Genomic DNA, 21,048 nt, shown 5'->3' on the forward strand with positions numbered 1-21,048 from the left:
CAAATTTTAACTGTAATTTAGCTATTACGACAATATGTTGTTGTTTGGACACAATTTACTCTAATGAATACAAGCCCGGCTAAATAGCTATCTGTTACACTGTTCTCACTAGTACAATATGGCGGTATAGTAATAACATTGGCGTCGAATTAATAACGCGGAATTAAAAAAAAAAATTAATTTAGTGACTAAAATGTTATATATACAATATTATTATTTTACAATTTTCGTTATTAATTTAATTGGAATTTGATTTTAAAAATATATAGAAGACATTTAGAAAAATGTAACATAATTTATAGATTTTTTACAATTCAAATCACTAGACTGCAATATAATCAGAGAGTAGGTAAAGTAACACATTTAAATCCATTTTTTGCATCTTATATTCAAGCGCTGGATAGGTTTGAATTCCGCCCTTGCGAACTATTAATCAGGATGCTTAGGAGAAAGTCCCTAGGTTAGGTTGGGACGAAAATCGGTAGAGGAATTTCTATAAAGTTTGTATTAAGTACTTTCTAAAAATACTAATAAATATCGTATAATGTTAATTCATCTCTTTCATATCTCCTCGGCCCGCAAATAGAGATAAAAGTTTTCAACTTCCAGTTATTACAAGTAAAAATAGTCAGATAATAAATTAAAGAAAAATATAATTTCAACAGCTTTGCTAAATAAAAATCAAAATTAGCAATATTAATTGAAAAATTTCAAGTTATACAATTCATCATCCCCTCGGCCCATCAGTTTCTTTTTCCACATTTGGCAGTCTGTTCAGCATATCTTGCGTACGTTCGAACATACACACATCAATTTTAAATTAGGCAACTTCCTTGATCATGTAACGATGAATTTTCCTTTGAATTAAAATAATATCATTTTTATGAAAATCGGGATAGATACAAGAAACATATTTCTGGTAATGAATGCATAGTTTCATTGCATAATTTATCCTACTTTCCTCTTATTTTGTTGTTGATAATTTTGAAATAAAAAATATTATTACAATGGTTATTTACGATACAATTGGGATAAGAGCATTATTAACGTACGCATGCGTTGCATGAATTAAGCAGAATTACGATAATAATGCGTTATCACACGTATATCGTAAAAAAATTTATCTACGCCTCTAAAATGTAAAAATAAACAGTAATTATAATTTAAAATTTACCATGTTATTCGCGGATCCAAGGTACCATAGATAGTAAGTAAAGGCGATTGAAGAGAGTGTAAACATTTATCTCCTTGGTATAAACACAAAAAATTATAGAACAAATAATCTATTTTATATCATTCAAAACTCTAGTTCTTAGAAAAACTTCTCTTTTTTTCATTTAATTATTTGTTCTAAGATAATGTTTACACCCTCTTCAACTGCCATTACAGTGCTTTTTATGGTACTTTGGAGTCACGAATTGAGTAAAATATAACATTGAAAAAGTTGTAGTAATTTGGTTTAATTTGATTGATTGAAAATGATGTAACTCCTTTTTTTTGTGGTAATGAACAAATGAGTGTCGTAATGAAAATGAGTGCGGTAATTAACTATTTTTCGCACGTAAAATGAGTGAGAAAAGTAGTTCTTATCTCACGGGCGTAGATAAAATCTTACCATTATTCAATTTAAATTTTGTTTCGTAATTGTTTAGTGAGCCACGTTATGACTTATATAAAAGTTGGCAAATAATTTTTGAACTTTTGCAGATTTAATTAAAATTTCATAATACTTCGCGATCGAGCCATATTTCTTAATAATTTTCGTTTTATCGACTGCCTACAACTTTACCATTTTCCATAACCCATATAGTAATATTTAGTCAGGTGCACTAAATTATACAGACGCTTGAATATAAAATGCAAATATTGCATTTGAATTTATTACTCGTAAGCGATACTAGGAAATATCGATACAAATCTTCGAGTATCACCCATATAAGGTTAGAAATAGTGAAATTTAATAAAATAAGTAAGGATTACTTATCAATATAAAAAAAAATCTTGACAAATGAAATAAGCAGTTCTGAACTTTGGTTACTAAAGTTTACATTAAAATCTTCAGCTAAAATAATCGAAATTCAAATCATATGATTTTTATCCAATAAATTAGCATTTAAAATTAAATCAGAAAACTAAAAAGCTCTCTTATACTAAATAATAAAAAAAAACGTTGGTCCTTAATTTTTTTTCGTGTTTAAAATTTATTTATCCGGTAATGCGGAAGCATCATAACACATCGTTAAAGAAGTTTCACTTCAAAAAACGATATATCGAAAATATAAGATACTTTTTGTCGATACGATAAATTTGCATCCCTAAGAATAAATATAGAACTTGGAAAAAAAAAATAATTTAAGATAAAATAGCAACACTCCGTCTGGGTGGCTGTGTAATACCACTAATTGTATACACATTATCTAAACTGTTCCACTTCTTTAACTGATTCGATAACAAATCATTTGTAAGTTTATCTTGCATTAAATACGACATGGCTTCAAGTTTTTGAGCTCGCTCTTTACTTAACGGTTCTAACGTTGTATTCGTTGAACTAAACGACAAATCATTCGCTTCAGCCAATGTACGTAGATCAAAATAATATTTCGCATACACTGACGATGGTACATTAATATTAAACTGTATTAATTCTAAGAATTGTCGTTCTAATTCATTCATATCTTCCACTGTAATATCTTTCAATATTTGACAATAATCCACATTCCATACCGCTTGATCATCCCATACTTTGGATGCTAATAATATTGCACCTAATACAATACGCTTCCAATTTGTTGGTCCAATATCTAATTCAGCGTATGTTAATAAGCGTTCTAAATAAACTAAAGTGATAATTGCACATTCTGCCGTTAATTGTGCCGAATTGAATAGCGTTCGGACAAACTTATAAATTTGTTTATGTTCTGGATTTACATTAACATTCGTTGTTTCGTTACCATTTGTATTACGTGTTAACGGATGTAAGCGTTCATCGAAAATATCCAATTGTCGATCGGATGTACGATTCTTAATATGATAATAAATAGCTAATGCAACACATTTCACTGTGTTTTTTAAATTTGGCTGTGATACAGTGCTATCATCCAAATAAATCGTGGAACAAGAACTACTTTTCTTCAATAATGATGACGATGATAATATTAAATTAGAACCATTGGATGTGTTTGATTGATTATTTGATAAAATTAAATTCAAACTTTTTTTACGTGTTATATTTGTTATGTTGTTGATTGTTGATGAATTATTCATTGAACGTTCCATAAATATTGTTTTGGCCATTGGATGCTGTGACGGATCTAATTCATTCATCTCATCTTGTTCACGTTCACTAATATGCTGTAGATTGTTGACACTGACCTCACCTTCTGCTAAATGTTCATCAAACGATGATGGTATTATTATTTTATTACCATTATGATTTGTTAATATATTACCACCTGATCTATTTACAATGATTCCACCACCCATACCGGATCTTTGGCTTCCATGTCCATCGGTATTATTATGATATGTACAACAACATATTTTATTACCCATTTTAAAAATTTTATTTTATTTCATTTGGTCTTGATATTATATTTTAATGTTAACAAGTAATGCAACAAGCATTACCATTTATTATTTTATTTTAAATATTCTAATTAAAATTCATAATTTAGTACACTTTAAAATAACATTCATAATTAAAAATTAAAATGATTTATGAATCAGTGACCAGAGTAATTTTATTTGGTTGTAATAAATTGTAATGGAATGATTAATTTATTTGATATTTATAATATTATTATATTACTTATATTATGTATGGTTATTAATTATTTATATTTGTTACACTTTTTTCAACATATCGATAATCACATACTTTTTTACAATTATAAATGTAATAAACAATCATTTTTTATTTATTTATTTTAGTTTACATTTATATTTTATTAAATATGATTTACATACCATTACCTATAATGTACTCAATAGATAAATAGTCAATCACATTACACATATACCATTCACATATCGAAAATATTTATAACGAGATAAATGCCACTACACTACACTCAATATCCAATTTACTTCATTCTTCTGCCAATACCATAGATGTATTACACGAAAATAGATCGTCAATCTGTGATATATTACCACGGATCTAGTAATTATAGTAGGGATGTAGTATAAAGTCCTACTTTAGACAAGCGAGTGTATCATTTAGGGGGGAAGCAATGTGCCTATTTTTGATTGGCTGCGGCTCTCATTTGCGGGAAATTCAAATAGAACGATAATATTTCGTGTGTTTAGATTTTAATATTTCTATATCCATGGTTTTAGATTGCCTCAAGCAATATGCCTGCTTTTGATTGGCTGCGGCTGTTCGCACTCTCAATTGTGGGAAAATTTAAATGGGTAGCGAATTCTGCGTGTGTTGTAGATTGGTCCGAGCAAAAAATCTTTCTATTTAAAGTAAAATCTATTATCCTAAAGAAAAAAATGTATTTTTTTTAAAATACAATTTAGAAATTAATTATAAATATAATATTTTTAACTAATTACCCTTGGATGAAGGAATATATCTTTAATATTCCTATGACCGACTAATTCCCTAAAGAATATATCGTAAATAATTCGTAAAATAATAAAAATAAAACTTCACTTATTTACATTAGGATTAGGTTCACGGGTACATAATTCAATACATAAATAAGTAATAATTTCCCCAAATAAATTTTTATTCGACATTCGAATTAGACATTCTTAAGCCTTCTTTTGAATTTCATTAGTTAACTTATAATAGCTGTAGCACTAGGATTGAAGATTGAATATTCACTAAATTGAATAGAATATTGTTGCGTTTAGGTTACTTATATTGTTACTTATCGTTGAAAAAATTGTTTTAAAACAAGCATAACTACTTCACGTATTTATTTTTCTTTACAAATTTTACTTTTTTTTTTTTTAATATAAGATTATTTATTTATGTTGCCCACACACGTCAACCATATGTCAAACATGTTTCCATGCTTACAAACGAATTAAAAACACTTAAAGAAGGCTTTGAGCATACTTTCAGCATGCGTCTAGTTAACAGCCAATAGAAAGTAGGCACAATGATACCTGCCTCTTCCCCCTGAGTGAGACTCATCCCACTCGGTTATACTCCATCCTTTTTAAAATATTCCTATATCCATGTATATTACATATATGTAATATACTCCTATATGGGCAGTTGGTACGGGAAAGAATGTCCAAACATTACGGTGCCGACAATATTTGTTTTCTCTCTCGTTCGAGACATTTTATCTATACTGCGCATGCTTGAGAATTCTCTAAAATATGTATTACATGCGCAGAGCTGACAAATGCGATCGGAAGAGTGAGAGAACGATACACTATCTGTTTCACTTAGTCCGAACGCCTTCCACTTATAGGAACTGACCATATATGTTTACGTATTACATATATGGTATATTACTGTTTAATGACGCAGACCGCCATGTAATGACATAAACGTCGTCATTTTTATTGCGTTAAAAATGTGCAATTTCTAGTTCCGTTTGATATGTCTATGAATGACCATGGAGCAAAAAATGTATATACCGGCTTTTTATTTTCTAACGTTCAATTATCTCACAGCTAAGATCAAATCTCTTTTATTAAATGATCATTGACACAAATCAATTAATATTTAAAAAAAATGAATGTTTCGATTTTTTCTATGTTTTATTATTAATCGATTATAAGCAATATGTACTCTAAATCAAAATAAACGCAAAACTTAAACCATTCTATAAGTGTTATTACTATAACATTTCATTTGATTCACATACAATGTGAAACGGGAAACCGAGTGTACATTACATAGGTGTATGTTTTTGTGGAGAAAATCGATTTGGTGAGAGTAAAAAAATTTACGAACAATATTATTTTTCTTTTAGCTTATGGTAACTTTCAATCAAAATTATATGAACTATGTTATAAAGGACTATCGTACCAATTAACAGTATTTTCATTACATTAGTTTGGTGCAGAATTATTTGGAGGGGCTTAAAGGATAATAAAAATGAGAAATGGCTAGTCTTAAACGTAGCAACCTGTATACACTGCTCAACTTGTTTCATAAATCTCTAATAATAATTTAGATGTCTATGCTTCCCCTTTTCTTCGTTGATTGACAGTTTACACAGGATATCAAAATGAAATTTGCTATCTATTTTTCGATTACGATTACATTGTAGATGAATTTTAATTAATTACTTAGATATACATATTTTAATTAATGGAATATTATATTAATTAATTTTATTAAGTAATGAATATTATTAAGTACATACGCAATTTTAAATACGTCAACGCAAATAATATCGTGCACAGTGTGAACCAGTCATAGACTACGTAGTACGGAACTACTGATATGACTGCCATGAACTGATGAACTGCACATAAATTTTTAGTATATTTTATTACATTAGATTTACGTATTAAAAAAAAAAGTTATTTTTCAAAAAAAATTATTAACTATTAACAAAGTCAAACGGTAAAAACATTGAATGAAGTTGATGTGAAGTGAAAAAACGTGGTGGATGATGTGTTGAATTTTATAACATCAAATAAAATTCTATTGTTTTAATATTTAACAAGTTCAAACATCTCTTGCAATACAATAATGGCTGCTGAAACTGTTAATGAAATGGATGTAGAAATTGTGGATCAAGAGAATCCACAGGATTTTACTTTTATACCAAAAGATAATGTAGAGTAAGTATAACATAAATATGATGAAAAATATTAATCAATTACATAATATTTTAAATATTCATATATTCATAATGCGATGTATAAATTAAATAGGCCATACTTTTCCACACTTATTGATTGATTATGTATAAAATAAAAACATATTTTATTATTTATTTATTAAATATGAATGAATTGATTATATTTTATTGATAGATCTAAGTAGTAGTAGATAGTATGATTTAAAATAAATTAATTGATAAAATAATCAACATAAAATTCATATAGAAATGATGTTAAAATTTCAATATTCAATATTTAGTTAAAATATTCAATAATAAAATGACTAAATTTTATGAAATGTTTGTATATGTTCAAATGTGTATTGTGTCTATTTGATTATTAATCCAATGATTTCAAAATATTTCATATTTATAAAATGACAGCTTTTGAAAATATTTCATTGCATGAAAGTTTATTAAAATTTGAGCATTCGTAAGTAATAGTTAAATCAAATTCATTTGTAATACAGGCTGTAAGATGTTGATACATTAGGCTGCCTTATTTTCTCGCTTTTTCAGTGTTGACTAAGATGAGAAGACATTTGCGAAGGAACCAAGTGTTCCGTGGCGCCACCGATAAGGTAATCTCCTCGAAACGGTCATAAGGCTTGCAATTTTTTTCTCATTTCAGTCGATATTGACATACTTTTCAGTTCGGTATGATACAGATACACGAAAATGATGCACTCAAATATGTCCCTATCTTAGGTCTAAATATTAACAAAGGCAATTTTTTTGGGTACTTTATTTGTATAGAAAATTATGATTTCTGTGGCGTTCTAATTTGGACATTGATCTACAATTATACTCTTTTGTAACTTGCAACAATGTACTTCCGGGGTGATTTTATGTATTAAGGTTGCCTGAGTTAGCCTGAGCTAAGTAGTTGTCCTTGTTGTGTGTATGTTTTAAAGGAGCTGTAGTCAATCAATTTATCAAATTTTCACATTTAGACTTCAATATCTCGATAGTCGAGTGATAAGAAGACTTGCTGAATAGAGTAGAATGCTTGCTGAATTGAGTATAAGACATTAGAATGCTTACTGAAATGAGAAGTTACAGTTTAGCAATTGAACAATCTCTCGTAAAGCAGGTGTTTTTCGAATAGATCTTGCGATTTAACGTCTTTTGACTCTCTTTTTGTTTACCGAAAGGGGCTCAAAACTCGTAGTATCTCGCTGATAAAAATTATGGATTTCAGCAATCAATTTACGTCGTATTTGGTACAATTTAATTTGAGATAAAAACTGGAGGACCGTTCCGCACAATACATGAAAAAAATTGGATTATAGTCTTAATTTGGTGAACTATTTACTAATTTTTATTTAAACGATCATGTTGGAAAATGTCATCGAAATTTTCGATGATTACATCGACGTTTGTGAAACTAGTCGTAGTGAACTTATGTCATTTTTGTGTCATAATTAGTAAATCCCCATATAATTAAATTTGTGGTTAACATATTATTCAGAACATAACCAAATGTGACAGTAAAACATGAAGCGTATAAAATGTGAATAATTAACCACATACTTGATAATTTAATCAATTTATTTTTGCTAAAAATTTGATTGTTGTAATTTTACTGAGAATTGTGGCAATTATCAGGCCCGGATTTACCATGCACGTAGAGTATACGAACTGTAGGAATTATACAGGTAAATTTTGGCGAAAATATTGAAAACTTGTTTTATTCGTGTAAATTGAATGTCTGGCCTATTTCACTGATACGCGTACCAACATTATAACCGGAAAATGCCCGAATCGACTTATAAAAGTCTCAATATTTTGAACATTTGATAAGTTTCTATATCGAGAATCATCTTTTTTTCTCCTACAGTATACTGTGAAAAATATATAACCTTCTCTGTCATTATTACTGAACATTGAGGATCGATTATTAATGTCATTGTTAATTTATCGTTAACAGTGAGTGTGACAAGGCAATGGCTTAAATTTCAGGTTTGTTATCTTTACAAGTGTTTTTCTTACGAACAGATTTCTAAAAGACAATATGGCAATAAACAATAATTCTTATGTAACATTTTTGAGGAGTAGGGAGCGGGAATTTTCGAAACTGCCTAAGAGGGGTGTAAAATTTCTAAATCCGGGCCTGGCAATTGTGTTTGAAGTTATTTTCATGAAGGAAAGTTAATAAAACTTACATCACGATACAATTACAAAACACGTAGAGTAACTCTTAGTTTCGACAGCTAAATGACATCATCTGCGTAATATATTCAACAGAAAGGCCTGGTGTTCTTAAAATACTTGAAGTTTCAAAACTCAAAACTAATGCAAAAGTAACATTAGACCAAAACTTCCAAGCATTTATGATCGGAATGTTACAAACAGTGGCAAAAAATAATTTTAATTAACTCTGGTTTATGTTAGGTCTATTGATTTAACTTTTATTTCCCGAGATTATCTCAGTTTAAAACCACTCTGTATACATGACCAGGAAACCACATAAAAGATATACCTCGACCGCTTTTATCTTCTTTTTTTTTTTTTTTAAATGTTGAAGCATTTGTTTTGCGTGTTTCGGATGAGAGATTGTTTTGTTTTTATTGCTGTTGCTTCTAAAGGTTGTAATAATTTTATATATTGTCAAAAGCGTAACGATGTGTCAAGTGTAAGTGTCTATGATTAAATTTAAAATAATTATTTCTTGAATTTAGCTAGAAATTCCTTAATTATTTTGACTTTTTTTAAAATAACGAGTATGTACCCGTGTCGTGTGCCTTCTCATGGACTTTTTGAGTGCAATTTATCCTATAAGTTGCCTTGGCATGAGATTTTATTTTATTTTGGTATTCTTTAGGCTTACCCAATGAAATTTGATAGGAAAAATTTATCAATTTTTAACCCCCCGAACCAAAGAGGGGTGTTATAAATTTGATCACTATGTGTGTGTGTGTCTGTCTGTCTGCATGTGGCATCAGAGCGCCTATGATGCCACTATGTTTCAAGTGTGAGTTTAGGGTTCCATACCTTAAACAATTAAAAAATAGGCGATGATCTTTAAAATCGGTTCAGTTTAGATAAGGCTTTAACGAAAAAGGTAATTTAATGGAGAGTGGTCTTAGATATGTTTTAAGCGCGAGTTTAGGGTTCCGTATCCGAAAAATTTGTTATTTCCGTCAGATTATAAACTTACTAGTACAATTTTCTAAAAAAAAAAAATGGCCAAAAACCACCCCAACCCGTGCTAACTCGACCAAGACCAACTAAACATGACGCAATGAGTTAATAAGTGTTGAGTTAGTGCTAGTTGATGTGTCTTTTTGTAACTTGTTTACAATCTGACGGAAATTACAATATAACTTTGACATATATTAATATAATTTTATCATTAAGATAACTATTAGATAAAAATATGAAAATTTTCCAGATAAAAAAGGAATAGACAATTTTTTATACAATTATCTGAATAGCAAATAATTCGTTTAATACAGAACGCCACAATCATAATACTATTGCTGTCTTAATAATTTACAATTGCAAAATTTTTTAAGTATTGATTTTTAAGTTTATTCGAAATATTTTTTATTACTATTTCTAAAATAAAAAATGTCCTCGTCTCCGGATATTCATTCAACGATAATTTTTTTCTTTATTCTCATTTTCTTTCCTATTCCTTTTCATGGAATGGTAAAACACCTCTTATTTATATCACTCAGTTTTTAACCTAGGACAACCTTAATTTTAAATTAGAATTATATTTTTACGGTTTTTCACATAATACGAATAGAAATATTATTCTCATGAACCTGCCTTTATATTCAAATTATCAAACTCAATAAACCTCTCAAAAATTCAGACAACCCAAAGGTTAGATTTTGTTAAGTTATATTGGCTGTTCACGAGGGACTCACTTAGGCCGTAGAATTCATTCTTTCCGCTAATAAGTCACGGATTATTAGCTCAATTATTTTGAGATGTTGAGTACACCTCCTTCATGCATATACCAGATACTACACCAGCCCATCAAATTATTAATTAAATTAATTTTTAGTTGTGACGACGGGAATCGAAGCCGCTACTCTAGGCATACCGCGTACAGAATTAGTTACGCTTTAATTTAGAATTACATTTTTCAGCTTACTTGAATCTTTTACTGAATATGAGTAGAGCCAAAATGATTTTAGTAATAACAATCAATTGGTTCATGAAATATTTAAAAAAAATTAAATATTTTTAATTTTTAATTTATAGATTAGCTGAATTAAAAAAGGAAAATGGTAACCAATTATACAAAATAAAACAATATCGTCAAGCATTACCATTATACACAGAAGCAATTGAATTATGTCCAGACAGTGCTGGCTATTATGGCAACCGTGCAGCATGCTACATGATGTTAGGCCGTTACAAAGATGCCTTCGATGATGCACGTAAATCAATACAATTGGATGATCAATATTTAAAAGGTTACATACGTGTTTTAAAATGTAGTCTAGCACTAGGTGATATCGCAACCGCTGAACAATCAATCAACAATATTAAACAATTATCGATGAATGCAAACACAAACAATGATGATACAAACAACACAGTCTTACAGAGCATTGATAATGAGATTAAATCGTTAAATATCATTAAGTTGTATACGGATGAAGCACAAAAAGCATATGAGAAAAGTGATTATCGTAAAGTTGTTTACTGTATGGATCGTCTCTTAGAACAATGTCCAGCATGTGTCAAGTATAAGTTGATGAAAGCTGAATGTTTAGCATATTTAACACGATATCAGGAAGCACAAGAAATTGCAAATGATATCCTACATATTGATAAATCCAACGCAGATGCTATTTATGTACGCGGTATGTGTTTATTCTATGAGGATAATATCGATCGTGCATTTAGTCATTTTCAACACGTTTTACGTTTAGCACCAGATCATACAAAAGCTATGAATATTTACAAACGTGCTAAATTATTAAAACAAAAGAAAGATGAAGGTAATGAAGCTTTTAAAAAGAATAAATTTGATGAAGCTTATGCTTTATATACGGAAGCGTTAAAAATCGATCAATTTAATGCTATCACGAATGCAAAATTATATTTCAATCGTGCAATTGTGTTATCAAAATTAAATAAATTACCTGAAGCAATTGCTGATTGCAATGAAGCTCTAAAATTAGATGAGAATTATTTGAAAGCGTTATTACGCCGTGCTAAATGTTATATGGATAGCCAAGATTATGAAGCGGCTGTGCGCGATTATGAGAAAGCATGTAAATTAGATAAAAGTCGTGATAATAAGCGATTATTACAAGATGCTAAATTAGCATTGAAAAAGTCGAAACGTAAGGATTATTATAAAATATTAGGTATTGATAAGAATGCAACAGAGGATGACATTAAGAAAGCGTATCGTAAACGTGCGTTAGTACATCATCCAGATCGACATGCGAATGCATCTGAACATGAACGGAAAGAACAAGAACGTAAATTTAAGGAATTAGGTGAAGCATATGGAATTCTATCTGATCCAAAGAAGAAAGCACGGTATGATAATGGACATGATATTGATGACTTGGAAGGTGGCATGCATGGTATGTATTATTATAAATTTTCGTTTTAACCATAAGCAATCGGGCGCTTCGCTAGATAGTTCATTTAACATATTCACCACCACATAATAATAGAATAATTTTGATATAAATTACTATAATTCAAAATTTTTGATTCTCGATTTCTGGATTATATAAGATAAAAAGGCACAAAAACTTTAATTTATTTTACGACTAAATGAGTAAATGTTTCATGTAAAATTTTTTCTAATGCCAGAATTCAGAATATATTAAATCATTATTTTTCCCAAATCTAGACCTGTGATTTTTTTTATTTATACTAATTATGAAATAATTTTTTTACAGCTGATATTGATCCAAATCAAGTGTTCCAATCATTCTTTGGTGGTGGTGTACCAGGACATGCAACTGAATTCAATTTTTCATCAGGTGGTTTCCCTGGTGCATTTTCATTCCAATTTGGATAAATTAATCAAGATCAACAACAATCAAATAAATATGATAACTACTTATATCTATTATATTCAATAGTTATTTAAACAATGAAACATGACATACCCCTGCCCCTGCCCTGCCATGCCTACATACATACAACATTTAAAAATAATAATATTAAAAAAAAATGTTACTATGTTTTGTTTGTTGTTTTGATGATTTGTTTATTTTTTACTTTTGAAAATAATAATTCAAATAAATTCATTACAGAGTTAAAAACATGTTTAGTTTACTAAAAAATAAATAAAATTATTAATAATTCATTCATTAATTTCATTTATCGTTAATTTAATTAAAAAAAAAAAACGAATCAATTGACATTCCTTCAATATGTTATTTTCATCATTAATAATATAAACTAATTAACTAACTGTTAATTGATTATTAATTATATTGTATCAAAATTCATTTGATTATTATTAATTAATAAAACCTAATAATTAAATTTCAATTTAATTGTTATTATTATTATTCATTTATTATTTTTGAGTTATATTACAATCATTAATTAATATTTTAAAGTAGTTATCCAGTATATTTAGACCGGAGATATAGCCGTTTTTTCATATCCTTACACTTTGTAATTTCAAAAGTTCGTATGTCAGAATTAAAAATTTTTTTTATTGACTAAGGCTTTGAACTTTTTTCGAAAAAAAACATCTTAGGTCAACTAGTGGTCTATTATATTTCATAATCGATCACGAAAAATGGTATAAATAAAATCAATTAAAAGTAAACTTGAAATTTTGACATGATTTTTTGGAATTACATTGGCGATATTATGTACAATCTTGAATATGAAAACAAAAGGTCAGGTCAAAACATTGCTGTCTTTCGTTTTGAAAAAAGTGAACACCCTGCTAAATCTTGTTTTCACCTAAACTATTTCTGCATTAACTCGATAACTTATTTAAAAATTAATAATTATAATATGAAGATATAGAACTTCTTGAAATTTGAGAATTCCTATTATAATTTAAATGTAAACAATACTTACAGAACTGATTATGTACTTTTTAATTACTATTAATGTTATAATTTAAAATAAAATGATTTCATTATTGATTCAATGAATTTATTAAGATCATTTGCACAAATTGTCATAAATCGAAGTAAAACTTATTTTTAAAAAAACTGATTTTAACGAACAACAAATAATACAAAAAAAAACTATTTACTTCATTTAACAGTTAGTCATTCAATTCTGGACGATACGGAGGTCTTGTTCTATTTACCATTACTTTTCCAGTTATTGTTGGTCTATAATAATTATTTTTAAATGTATAATAAATTAATAGTTATCTATTTAAATAATTTGTTTATTATTTATTAAAAATCCGTACTAGAGATGGCTGCGTCGAGCTTTTAATTCCAGTCAAAGATATCGTCCTATATGGTGTCCTATCTCGCTTGATTGAAAGCCTCTGAACTTTTTATTTCAATCCTGCTTCAAGTCATATTAGTCTACGAGAATTAACGGTTTCAGGGCCAATACAGAACGCGAAATAATCGGAATATATATCGGCGGATGTATGTAGAAAGAGTAATGAAATTTTACCGTTTTTTCATTACAAAAGGTGGACTAGAATTTTCCATTCGTTGGCGTTTTGTATCTTTTATTGGATAATTCAATAAATCATATTTTGCTTTTTCTGAGAACCAAATACGTTGATATTCATTTGATAAGAGCCAATTTATTTTTATCTGTTTTTCCTAATTAAATTAAATTAATATTAATAATAATGGCAATTTATATTAATTACATAATATGTATTTTCACCTACACGCTCATATGATGGGGAAAAACTGTTCATTTTTACTTTGATAGAGACAATTTGATCTGGTTGTCGTATTGGGAACGATGGAACCCATTTCTCAAACATTTCAATGTAACTAATTATATTAAATATAAATTAATACTTTTCAATATAATTAATTACATTTGAAATGTTGATTGTCTAAAATTAATTAATTATGGTGGATTAATTATTATTTAATAATGGTTATAGCTATCACCTAGGAACTTAACAATTATTAGTCTAAGAGACGACTGTCAGATTACTTATTAGCTTTTAATTTATTTCTCTTTTTATGTTAAAGTAAAGCTTTTCCAAAATAAAATTAGATAAGCCGTGGAACTTTTTAATTCTGGGGTATGATGTCGATATTGAATGTCGATATGAAGACACAGGTCAATGTTAAAAGCAATCGACTGTAGCACACATTCGGTCGAAAATAGCACTTCTTGTAACTGCAAATATTCTAGAAAACCATCAAGCAAAGACCCTGAAGGAAGCGACAACTATATGTTCCCAGAGAGAGTAATTCTAGTGTAACAACTACTAATTCATAGAAATTATTTATAACTAACTTTTCCATCGGAAAATTCCAACTTTGATACTCACTTGATATCTTTAACCCCTATTGAAATATCGCTTTCTTGAACATCCTTAATATAAAGATAATAAACATGGACTATAAAAAAAAATAGTTATTAATTTTAAATATTCAGATTCCATTATCGTAGCATAGATATAGACAGTCTACAGATTACTAATTTATAACAGTGTAGATTGCGCGGTATACAAATTGGAAACTACTTCGAGGATCAAATCAAATTATCTGTCCCCCCCCCCCCATTTGTTTGGAGAATGTTTGACCATATTTCTATTGGAGAGAATTTTCAAAAAAGAAATCATTCCAATATTTTATCTCGATAGATCGTCCCCGTACTACGTTTAGATATACAATGTAACTGATGTTACTTGTTTATAAACAAAATCTTTATGGTATTATTATGATATTTGTATATATATACATGATTTATTAATTTTATTTATGCATTTTTTATATAAAAAATGTTAGAAAAAAAGTGGGAAGCATCGTATCCTGTTAAAAATCCTGAACATATTAACACTAGGACTAAATTACCACCTTTACCATTTCAAGCATCTTACGAAGAAGTGAGTATATGAATGAATTTTATGTCGTCTGCATGAATGAATTTTATAAATCTGCTACTGCTTCAAAGTGGTAATATTTCTGATTAAACTGATTATGCAAAATTAATCAAAATTTTTTAATGATAAGTAAATCACATTGTATGCGTTTTTGATTGATCGAAGTTTTCTCAGTTAAAGCCATAAAATACGAGGACTTTTGGATATTGTACAAATGTATATATATGACATTCATAACAATTACTGATTCTCACCGGTTCTGAATTTGGCTGCTATGTTCTGAATCTATAACAGTCACCGAACCCCATTACTGTACTATAGGATGCAAGATTTATGAGAAAGATTACAATAACTGTGGTGCCACGATTTGACGACTGATTCTTATAAATTTAATTAAAATAAAACGAAAATAAAAGATAAAATTTTTGGGTTTTTATATTAAGCGGAATTTGGATCTACCATTGTCTATCATATCTTATTAAATACTCTTATAGGATGAAGAAGTTAATTTTTTTTGGTTAATATCTCATGAATATCAACGCATTTGGTTAGAAGAACAAAAAAAATGGGAAACAATGACTTATCAAAGTAAAGAACAACAGTCAAAATTTATGAGAAAAAGTGTAAATCCACGTTTACGCCCACGACGTTATGCAACCCCTCCACCAATTGAATTCAAAATAAAACGGTATCTAAAAAATATTCTTTATTTTCTATTGTATACTAGAAAGTATACAAGGTATTTATTTGTCTTTGAAATGAAGTGCGACATGGTCCTATTTAAGTAACAATTTTCATCGAGTATAAGAACAGGAAATTTTTCTAGCATACAATCTCAGGGTCTGATATTTTCTTAAGTATCAATGGAACCCCTGACCTAAGAATGAAGAACCAAACCTATGACTTTTTGAAAATTATTAACTTTTGGTTTAGGTTTGAAAACATACCTGGAAAAACAGATACATTTCATCGTGACCTTAAAAGAGCTGTATGTGTAGAAGGAAAAACAAAACCAAAGTAAATGAAATGAAAATTAGCAGTTTATATTTAAAAAATAATAATTTTTTTGAATCATTATATGTATAGCGATATTAAATTTAAGTTAAATAAATATTTCACGCACACAATTCCGATGTTTATTTATTTGGGTTTCGTTTCTTGATCGGTAACATGACGAATATAAACGGCTGTTTCAGGTTCAGGTGTTGATGGTGGCGCTTCCATTTCATGTAGGTAAGAGCATGCAATGGCCAACACAGTACCTAAAACATAATTAAAAATTATATTGTAGTATAACATATTCTCAGTAGATCTGGAGATCAGGTAAGCGAAATTTTTTTTATTCAAACGCGCATTATTGAGATATCATGCAAAATTCTTATTTTGAGTTGGGTCAGTTATGCTAGTTGGAAACTTTAGTTTTTCTTTATTTTATTTTTGAGGCACTAAGTTTTTATTCTTTGTACCAGTAAATTTTAATGGGAGCCGGTGTTAAATGTTTTGTTTGAGTGTACTCAACAAAATTATATTCATGCGAACTTGTGTTTTTTCGATTTACGGTAAAAAATTACTCGTAAATCGACGGATATACCCTACTTCCGGAAACTACATTCTCTTGAGATTAAAAAAAAAAGTAGTTTGTTTTATATTTTGGATGGTTCTAAGTATTTTTGAACCTTGGAACCTTTAAAAAAATGTTTAATCATCCTTCTATTGCGCCTTGACATCCAGCTCTATAGCCACAAGAGTCGCCCATACTGTGGTTTGAAATTTTATGCCAATGTTTCTAGGTTTAAGAAAATATTAGTTATCAATATATACAAACCATTTTGGCTAAAACTAAGTGAAGTGATTGATGTATTGTATCGATGAAATTGACATAATCGTTTTTTATTAAAACCATCCCAAACATTGACATATCCGTCACTTCCACCAGTAGCAAACGTATTATATTGTGAATGAAAACTGATTGCATTTACAGGATAAATACGTTCAAGACCATCTTCCTTAATACGATGACATTTGAATGCATACTTTTTCTTCTGAATTTCTGGATTACGATCTAAGTACTCAACTGCTACACGCCCTTCAATGCTGCTCAATACAAAACCTTGTTTATTTGGAAAACATCGTATGGCTCGTGTTTGGTACTTCAAGCTAGATTCACGTTTTTGACTTGGATATGCCATGTTACGTAGATCCCATACAATTATTTTACGTTTTGCGGTACCTACTACCAGTTTCTCACCACACAAACTCATTGTATAAACTTTATCGGCTGTATTGTATGTTCCTGTACATGATCCAGGCATTCGACTATCCCATAACTTAATGTTTGCATCCCAACTTCCGGTTACAATTGCATTGATTTCAGACGCATATTCCACACATCGTATCGCTTCTGAGTGACTACCAATTACGGTTTCTGTTGTTGTATTAAAATCGTACGATTTTAAGGTGTTATCTAATCCACCGCTATACGAGTGCACAGCATCCTTTAATTAATTGTTAATTACATATTTAATTAATAATAATAATCATTATAATCCAAGAGTACGGTAGACTCAAGTTTTCGAATTTTGGAGCGAGTATCGAAACTTCAGAAATCGATGTGATTAATTACAAGACTTTTTGGAGAATTACAGCTCTCTTACCTGTAGGGTCAGTCTTATAAGGCTGCCAAGTGCGGCGATAATATCCAAATCTTCCATTGTTGAAAGGGGAAGAGGTGACTTGGTGGTGAAAATATAACAATTTTCAAGAATTCTCACGCTTTGTTTCAAATTTACACTAAGTGATTTTTAGCAATTCAATTTAGAAGGGGTAAAAATACGAAATCAAGTTATATAATGAAACGAAGTATTTATTGACACCATCCTCGAACCAATCATATCCTTCTAGTAATTGATTGTCCGGGTCTGTTGGCCACGGATACCCTGACTTAATTCCACGAACGTTTATTCACTGATACACGAGTTAGCCATGCATTTAATGCAGTCGAGTTGACACGGGTCTACGGTTTTTTTGGCTTTATTAACTGATCCACGGGAATTTGAGGATTAATTTTTGATCTACAGGGATCTCTAATTACACCGGTCCGTGGATGGTGTTGGTAGCAGCACCGATAATGAAAACTTTCAGTACTCCAGACATATATATTCGAGCGAGAATCGAATCCACGACCTTTACAATTATCTAAAAAAATGTAATACCTATTGATCACACAACTGATTTTCTAAGTTGAATACGCCTCAAAATTGTCAGTTAAGCTTACGTATCTCTTGGATTATTATTCGATTATATTTTACTTACTTGAAAACAACAATCTAATACTGGAGCATCATGATTGTATTTATGTCGTAAAGTGTTGGCAGATACATCATATAAACGTACAGTTGAATCCCATGAACTAACTAACAAAAGTTGATTTGAATGTGCACCAAATTTAACCGACGATATCGGTTCTTCTGCTACTTGTTTTAATTTAAATTCTGTTTGAGCTTCAGCAAACACCATTTTGTTAGGTTATGTTATTTGTTAATCGCTTTTTATTTATTGGCTATAATCGATCTTTACTAAATTTGTTTATTTCATCTTTTTATTCTGATTAGTGTCTAAATATCTAATGTATTTAAAATCATAAATCAACATTAAGATTAATTAACTAATCGTTAATGTTTAAACAGCTAATAAGTCGTTTAAGATGGTTTAGATCTTAGATGTCTCTACTCTCTGTTGATAGCAAAGAGCATAGGATAGAGGAGAAGCAGCCCATATGAGCTAATGTAAAATCGTAGTATACGAGTTTCAGCGCCTCTACCGAGTCAGGCTTTCAAACTTAATAGTTAATAGTCACCCCCGCAAAGTAGTTAAACTTAATAGCCATACCCGCAAAGGCCTACAAACTTAATAGTTGATCGCCTCAGACTCCAGATGTCACTTATAATTATACTTCTGCTTCTTGTCTATCCTATAGTCTTTGGTTGATAGTACAAAATCATAGTACAAAACAAGGATGTGGAATTTTTAAAATTTTTCGGAGTGAAGGATTAACTATTTGGGTGGAAATGAAAAACATGTTGGTTAATTTGTGTAATATATGAGTTTTAGAAAAAATATATGTGTGGGAGATTTAATTTTTCTGCTTTTGGTAAAATCAACATAGAAAATGTGCTCAAAATTTATCTTTTTGAATTTATCTGTCAACCCTGATATTTTGGGTCTCGCAGTAGGGCCTAGGGCGAATGCCTGTCTGACTCACAGATTATAATTTATTACATAAATAGATGCAACTCTACTGTACATGAAATGTTGTCCAAAAAGCCCCCTGGAGTAAGGCACTTACAGTGAACTATTTAAAAAAAAATGGCGGGAATTAGGTGCTATTTGAATAATTTCTATTCAATTTATCTTTTTTTTTAAATTTTTTTGTATATATTTGTCTTCTAATAAATAAAATAAAGTGAAGTTTTTTAAATAAAATAACAAATATTAATAAAATAATAATTTATTGCAATATTTGAAACAAAATAGCATTTATTTTAATATGAACATTATTAATAACAATTAATTATTAGTTTGATGTAAGTTAAATGCAATGTAAAACTGTTTTATTTCGTTAATAGTCAATTATAATCACAAATAAACACTATCTAAATGTAATCAACACGATTAACAAGACCTAAGCGCTAAAATAAACTCAGTACATACCATAAAAAAATCGGAAAATAATATAAACACATCTAAAACGACTAAATTACACTAATTAGTTAATGACCAGGGCACAATGAAAACGGCCAAAATACTTAAATAATTCCACTATTCAAATAATCCACAAAATGTTAATAAAGACAATCAATTGAGAAAACACACACAAAAATTTAACGGATTTTAATGACATGCAAACGAATTTTGAAAGACGTATTGTTTATTTATTTAAAAATATATAAAATATTGTTTCCCCAACATCCATTGAAATGGATAAATTATTATCAAAACTAATAGATGGCCCTACACGAATATAACGTGTAGAGCCACCTAGAGAAAGGCACCTTCAGAGAACGAAAATAGTAAAAATTTTACCGGGAGTTGCAGATCTGTTTTAAATTAAAAACTATAATCTGTGGTCTGACTTCTGACTTCTGACATAGATAAAAGAATAATAGTGCCTTAGATATAGAATATAGTTGAATCCCGATAAGGTTGAATAAGGTACCTATTCAAACTTTATTTATTTATTTTTTTACATTT

General features: G+C 29.2%; 5 protein-coding genes across 8 annotated transcripts; 2 read left to right on the plus strand and 3 right to left on the minus strand.

The window, feature by feature from the left end:
• Positions 1–2,179: 2,179 nt before the first annotated feature.
• On the minus strand, positions 2,180–3,565 carry LOC123305413 (cyclin-Y-like protein 1). 3 transcript variants are annotated; one of them, XM_044887120.1, is made up of 2 exons: positions 3,453–3,556; positions 2,180–3,380 (listed from the first exon to the last, which is right to left on the minus strand). In XM_044887120.1, exons 1-2 carry the CDS (start codon positions 3,550–3,552, stop codon positions 2,353–2,355), a joined length of 1,128 nt encoding a protein of 375 aa, XP_044743055.1. In that variant the 5' UTR covers positions 3,553–3,556; the 3' UTR covers positions 2,180–2,352. The 3 variants fall into 3 exon arrangements, with proteins under 3 accessions (XP_044743055.1, XP_044743054.1, XP_044743053.1); XM_044887119.1 differs by having other exon boundaries at positions 2,180–3,383; XM_044887118.1 differs by having other exon boundaries at positions 2,180–3,565.
• Positions 3,566–6,419: 2,854 nt separating this feature from the next.
• Positions 6,420–12,953, plus strand: LOC123291054 (dnaJ homolog subfamily C member 7). The gene is made up of 3 exons (XM_044871492.1): positions 6,420–6,762; positions 11,022–12,364; positions 12,689–12,953. The coding sequence occupies exons 1-3, from the start codon at positions 6,671–6,673 to the stop codon at positions 12,808–12,810; spliced, it is 1,557 nt and encodes a 518-aa protein (XP_044727427.1). The 5' UTR covers positions 6,420–6,670; the 3' UTR covers positions 12,811–12,953.
• Positions 12,954–13,903: 950 nt separating this feature from the next.
• Positions 13,904–14,763, minus strand: LOC123291057. Its single transcript, XM_044871496.1, has 3 exons — positions 14,623–14,763; positions 14,397–14,551; positions 13,904–14,098 (listed from the first exon to the last, which is right to left on the minus strand). The coding sequence occupies exons 1-3, from the start codon at positions 14,719–14,721 to the stop codon at positions 14,029–14,031; spliced, it is 324 nt and encodes a 107-aa protein (XP_044727431.1). The 5' UTR covers positions 14,722–14,763; the 3' UTR covers positions 13,904–14,028.
• A 909-nt stretch (positions 14,764–15,672) lies between these two features.
• Positions 15,673–16,916, plus strand: LOC123291056. 2 transcript variants are annotated; one of them, XM_044871495.1, is made up of 3 exons: positions 15,673–15,801; positions 16,293–16,486; positions 16,732–16,916. In XM_044871495.1, exons 1-3 carry the CDS (start codon positions 15,697–15,699, stop codon positions 16,817–16,819), a joined length of 387 nt encoding a protein of 128 aa, XP_044727430.1. In that variant the 5' UTR covers positions 15,673–15,696; the 3' UTR covers positions 16,820–16,916. The 2 variants fall into 2 exon arrangements, with proteins under 2 accessions (XP_044727430.1, XP_044727429.1); XM_044871494.1 differs by lacking the exon at positions 16,732–16,916 and having other exon boundaries at positions 16,293–16,644.
• LOC123291055 (mitotic checkpoint protein BUB3) lies at positions 16,876–19,497 on the minus strand. Its single transcript, XM_044871493.1, has 3 exons — positions 19,111–19,497; positions 17,624–18,293; positions 16,876–17,060 (listed from the first exon to the last, which is right to left on the minus strand). The coding sequence occupies exons 1-3, from the start codon at positions 19,312–19,314 to the stop codon at positions 16,939–16,941; spliced, it is 996 nt and encodes a 331-aa protein (XP_044727428.1). The 5' UTR covers positions 19,315–19,497; the 3' UTR covers positions 16,876–16,938.
• Between the last annotated feature and the right edge of the window lie 1,551 nt (positions 19,498–21,048).

Source organism: Chrysoperla carnea, chromosome 1 (assembly GCF_905475395.1).
Source record: "Chrysoperla carnea chromosome 1, inChrCarn1.1, whole genome shotgun sequence".
NCBI lineage: Eukaryota > Metazoa > Arthropoda > Insecta > Neuroptera > Chrysopidae > Chrysoperla > Chrysoperla carnea.

Bases quoted from the DNA above. Each gene is read 5' to 3' on its own strand.
- LOC123291054 (XM_044871492.1), top strand. From the start codon at position 6,671: ATGGCTGCTGAAACTGTTAATGAAATGGATGTAGAAATTGTGGATCAA. The intron at 6,763-11,021 runs GTAAGTATAACA...TTTAATTTATAG, and splicing joins ATACCAAAAGATAATGTAGA to ATTAGCTGAATTAAAAAAGG. The intron at 12,365-12,688 runs GTATGTATTATT...ATTTTTTTACAG, and splicing joins CTTGGAAGGTGGCATGCATG to CTGATATTGATCCAAATCAA.
- LOC123291057 (XM_044871496.1), bottom strand. From the start codon at position 14,721: ATGTTTGAGAAATGGGTTCCATCGTTCCCAATACGACAACCAGATCAA. The intron at 14,552-14,622 runs GTAGGTGAAAAT...TAATTTAATTAG, and splicing joins TTTCCCCATCATATGAGCGT to GAAAAACAGATAAAAATAAA. The intron at 14,099-14,396 runs GTAAAATTTCAT...TAATTATTATAG, and splicing joins CCTTTTGTAATGAAAAAACG to ACCAACAATAACTGGAAAAG.
- LOC123305413 (XM_044887118.1), bottom strand. From the start codon at position 3,552: ATGGGTAATAAAATATGTTGTTGTACATATCATAATAATACCGATGGA.
- LOC123291056 (XM_044871494.1), top strand. From the start codon at position 15,697: ATGTTAGAAAAAAAGTGGGAAGCATCGTATCCTGTTAAAAATCCTGAA. The intron at 15,802-16,292 runs GTGAGTATATGA...ATACTCTTATAG, and splicing joins TTCAAGCATCTTACGAAGAA to GATGAAGAAGTTAATTTTTT.
- LOC123291055 (XM_044871493.1), bottom strand. From the start codon at position 19,314: ATGGTGTTTGCTGAAGCTCAAACAGAATTTAAATTAAAACAAGTAGCA. The intron at 18,294-19,110 runs GTAAGTAAAATA...AATTAATTAAAG, and splicing joins TATTAGATTGTTGTTTTCAA to GATGCTGTGCACTCGTATAG. The intron at 17,061-17,623 runs GTTTGTATATAT...ATTATGTTTTAG, and splicing joins ACTTAGTTTTAGCCAAAATG to GTACTGTGTTGGCCATTGCA.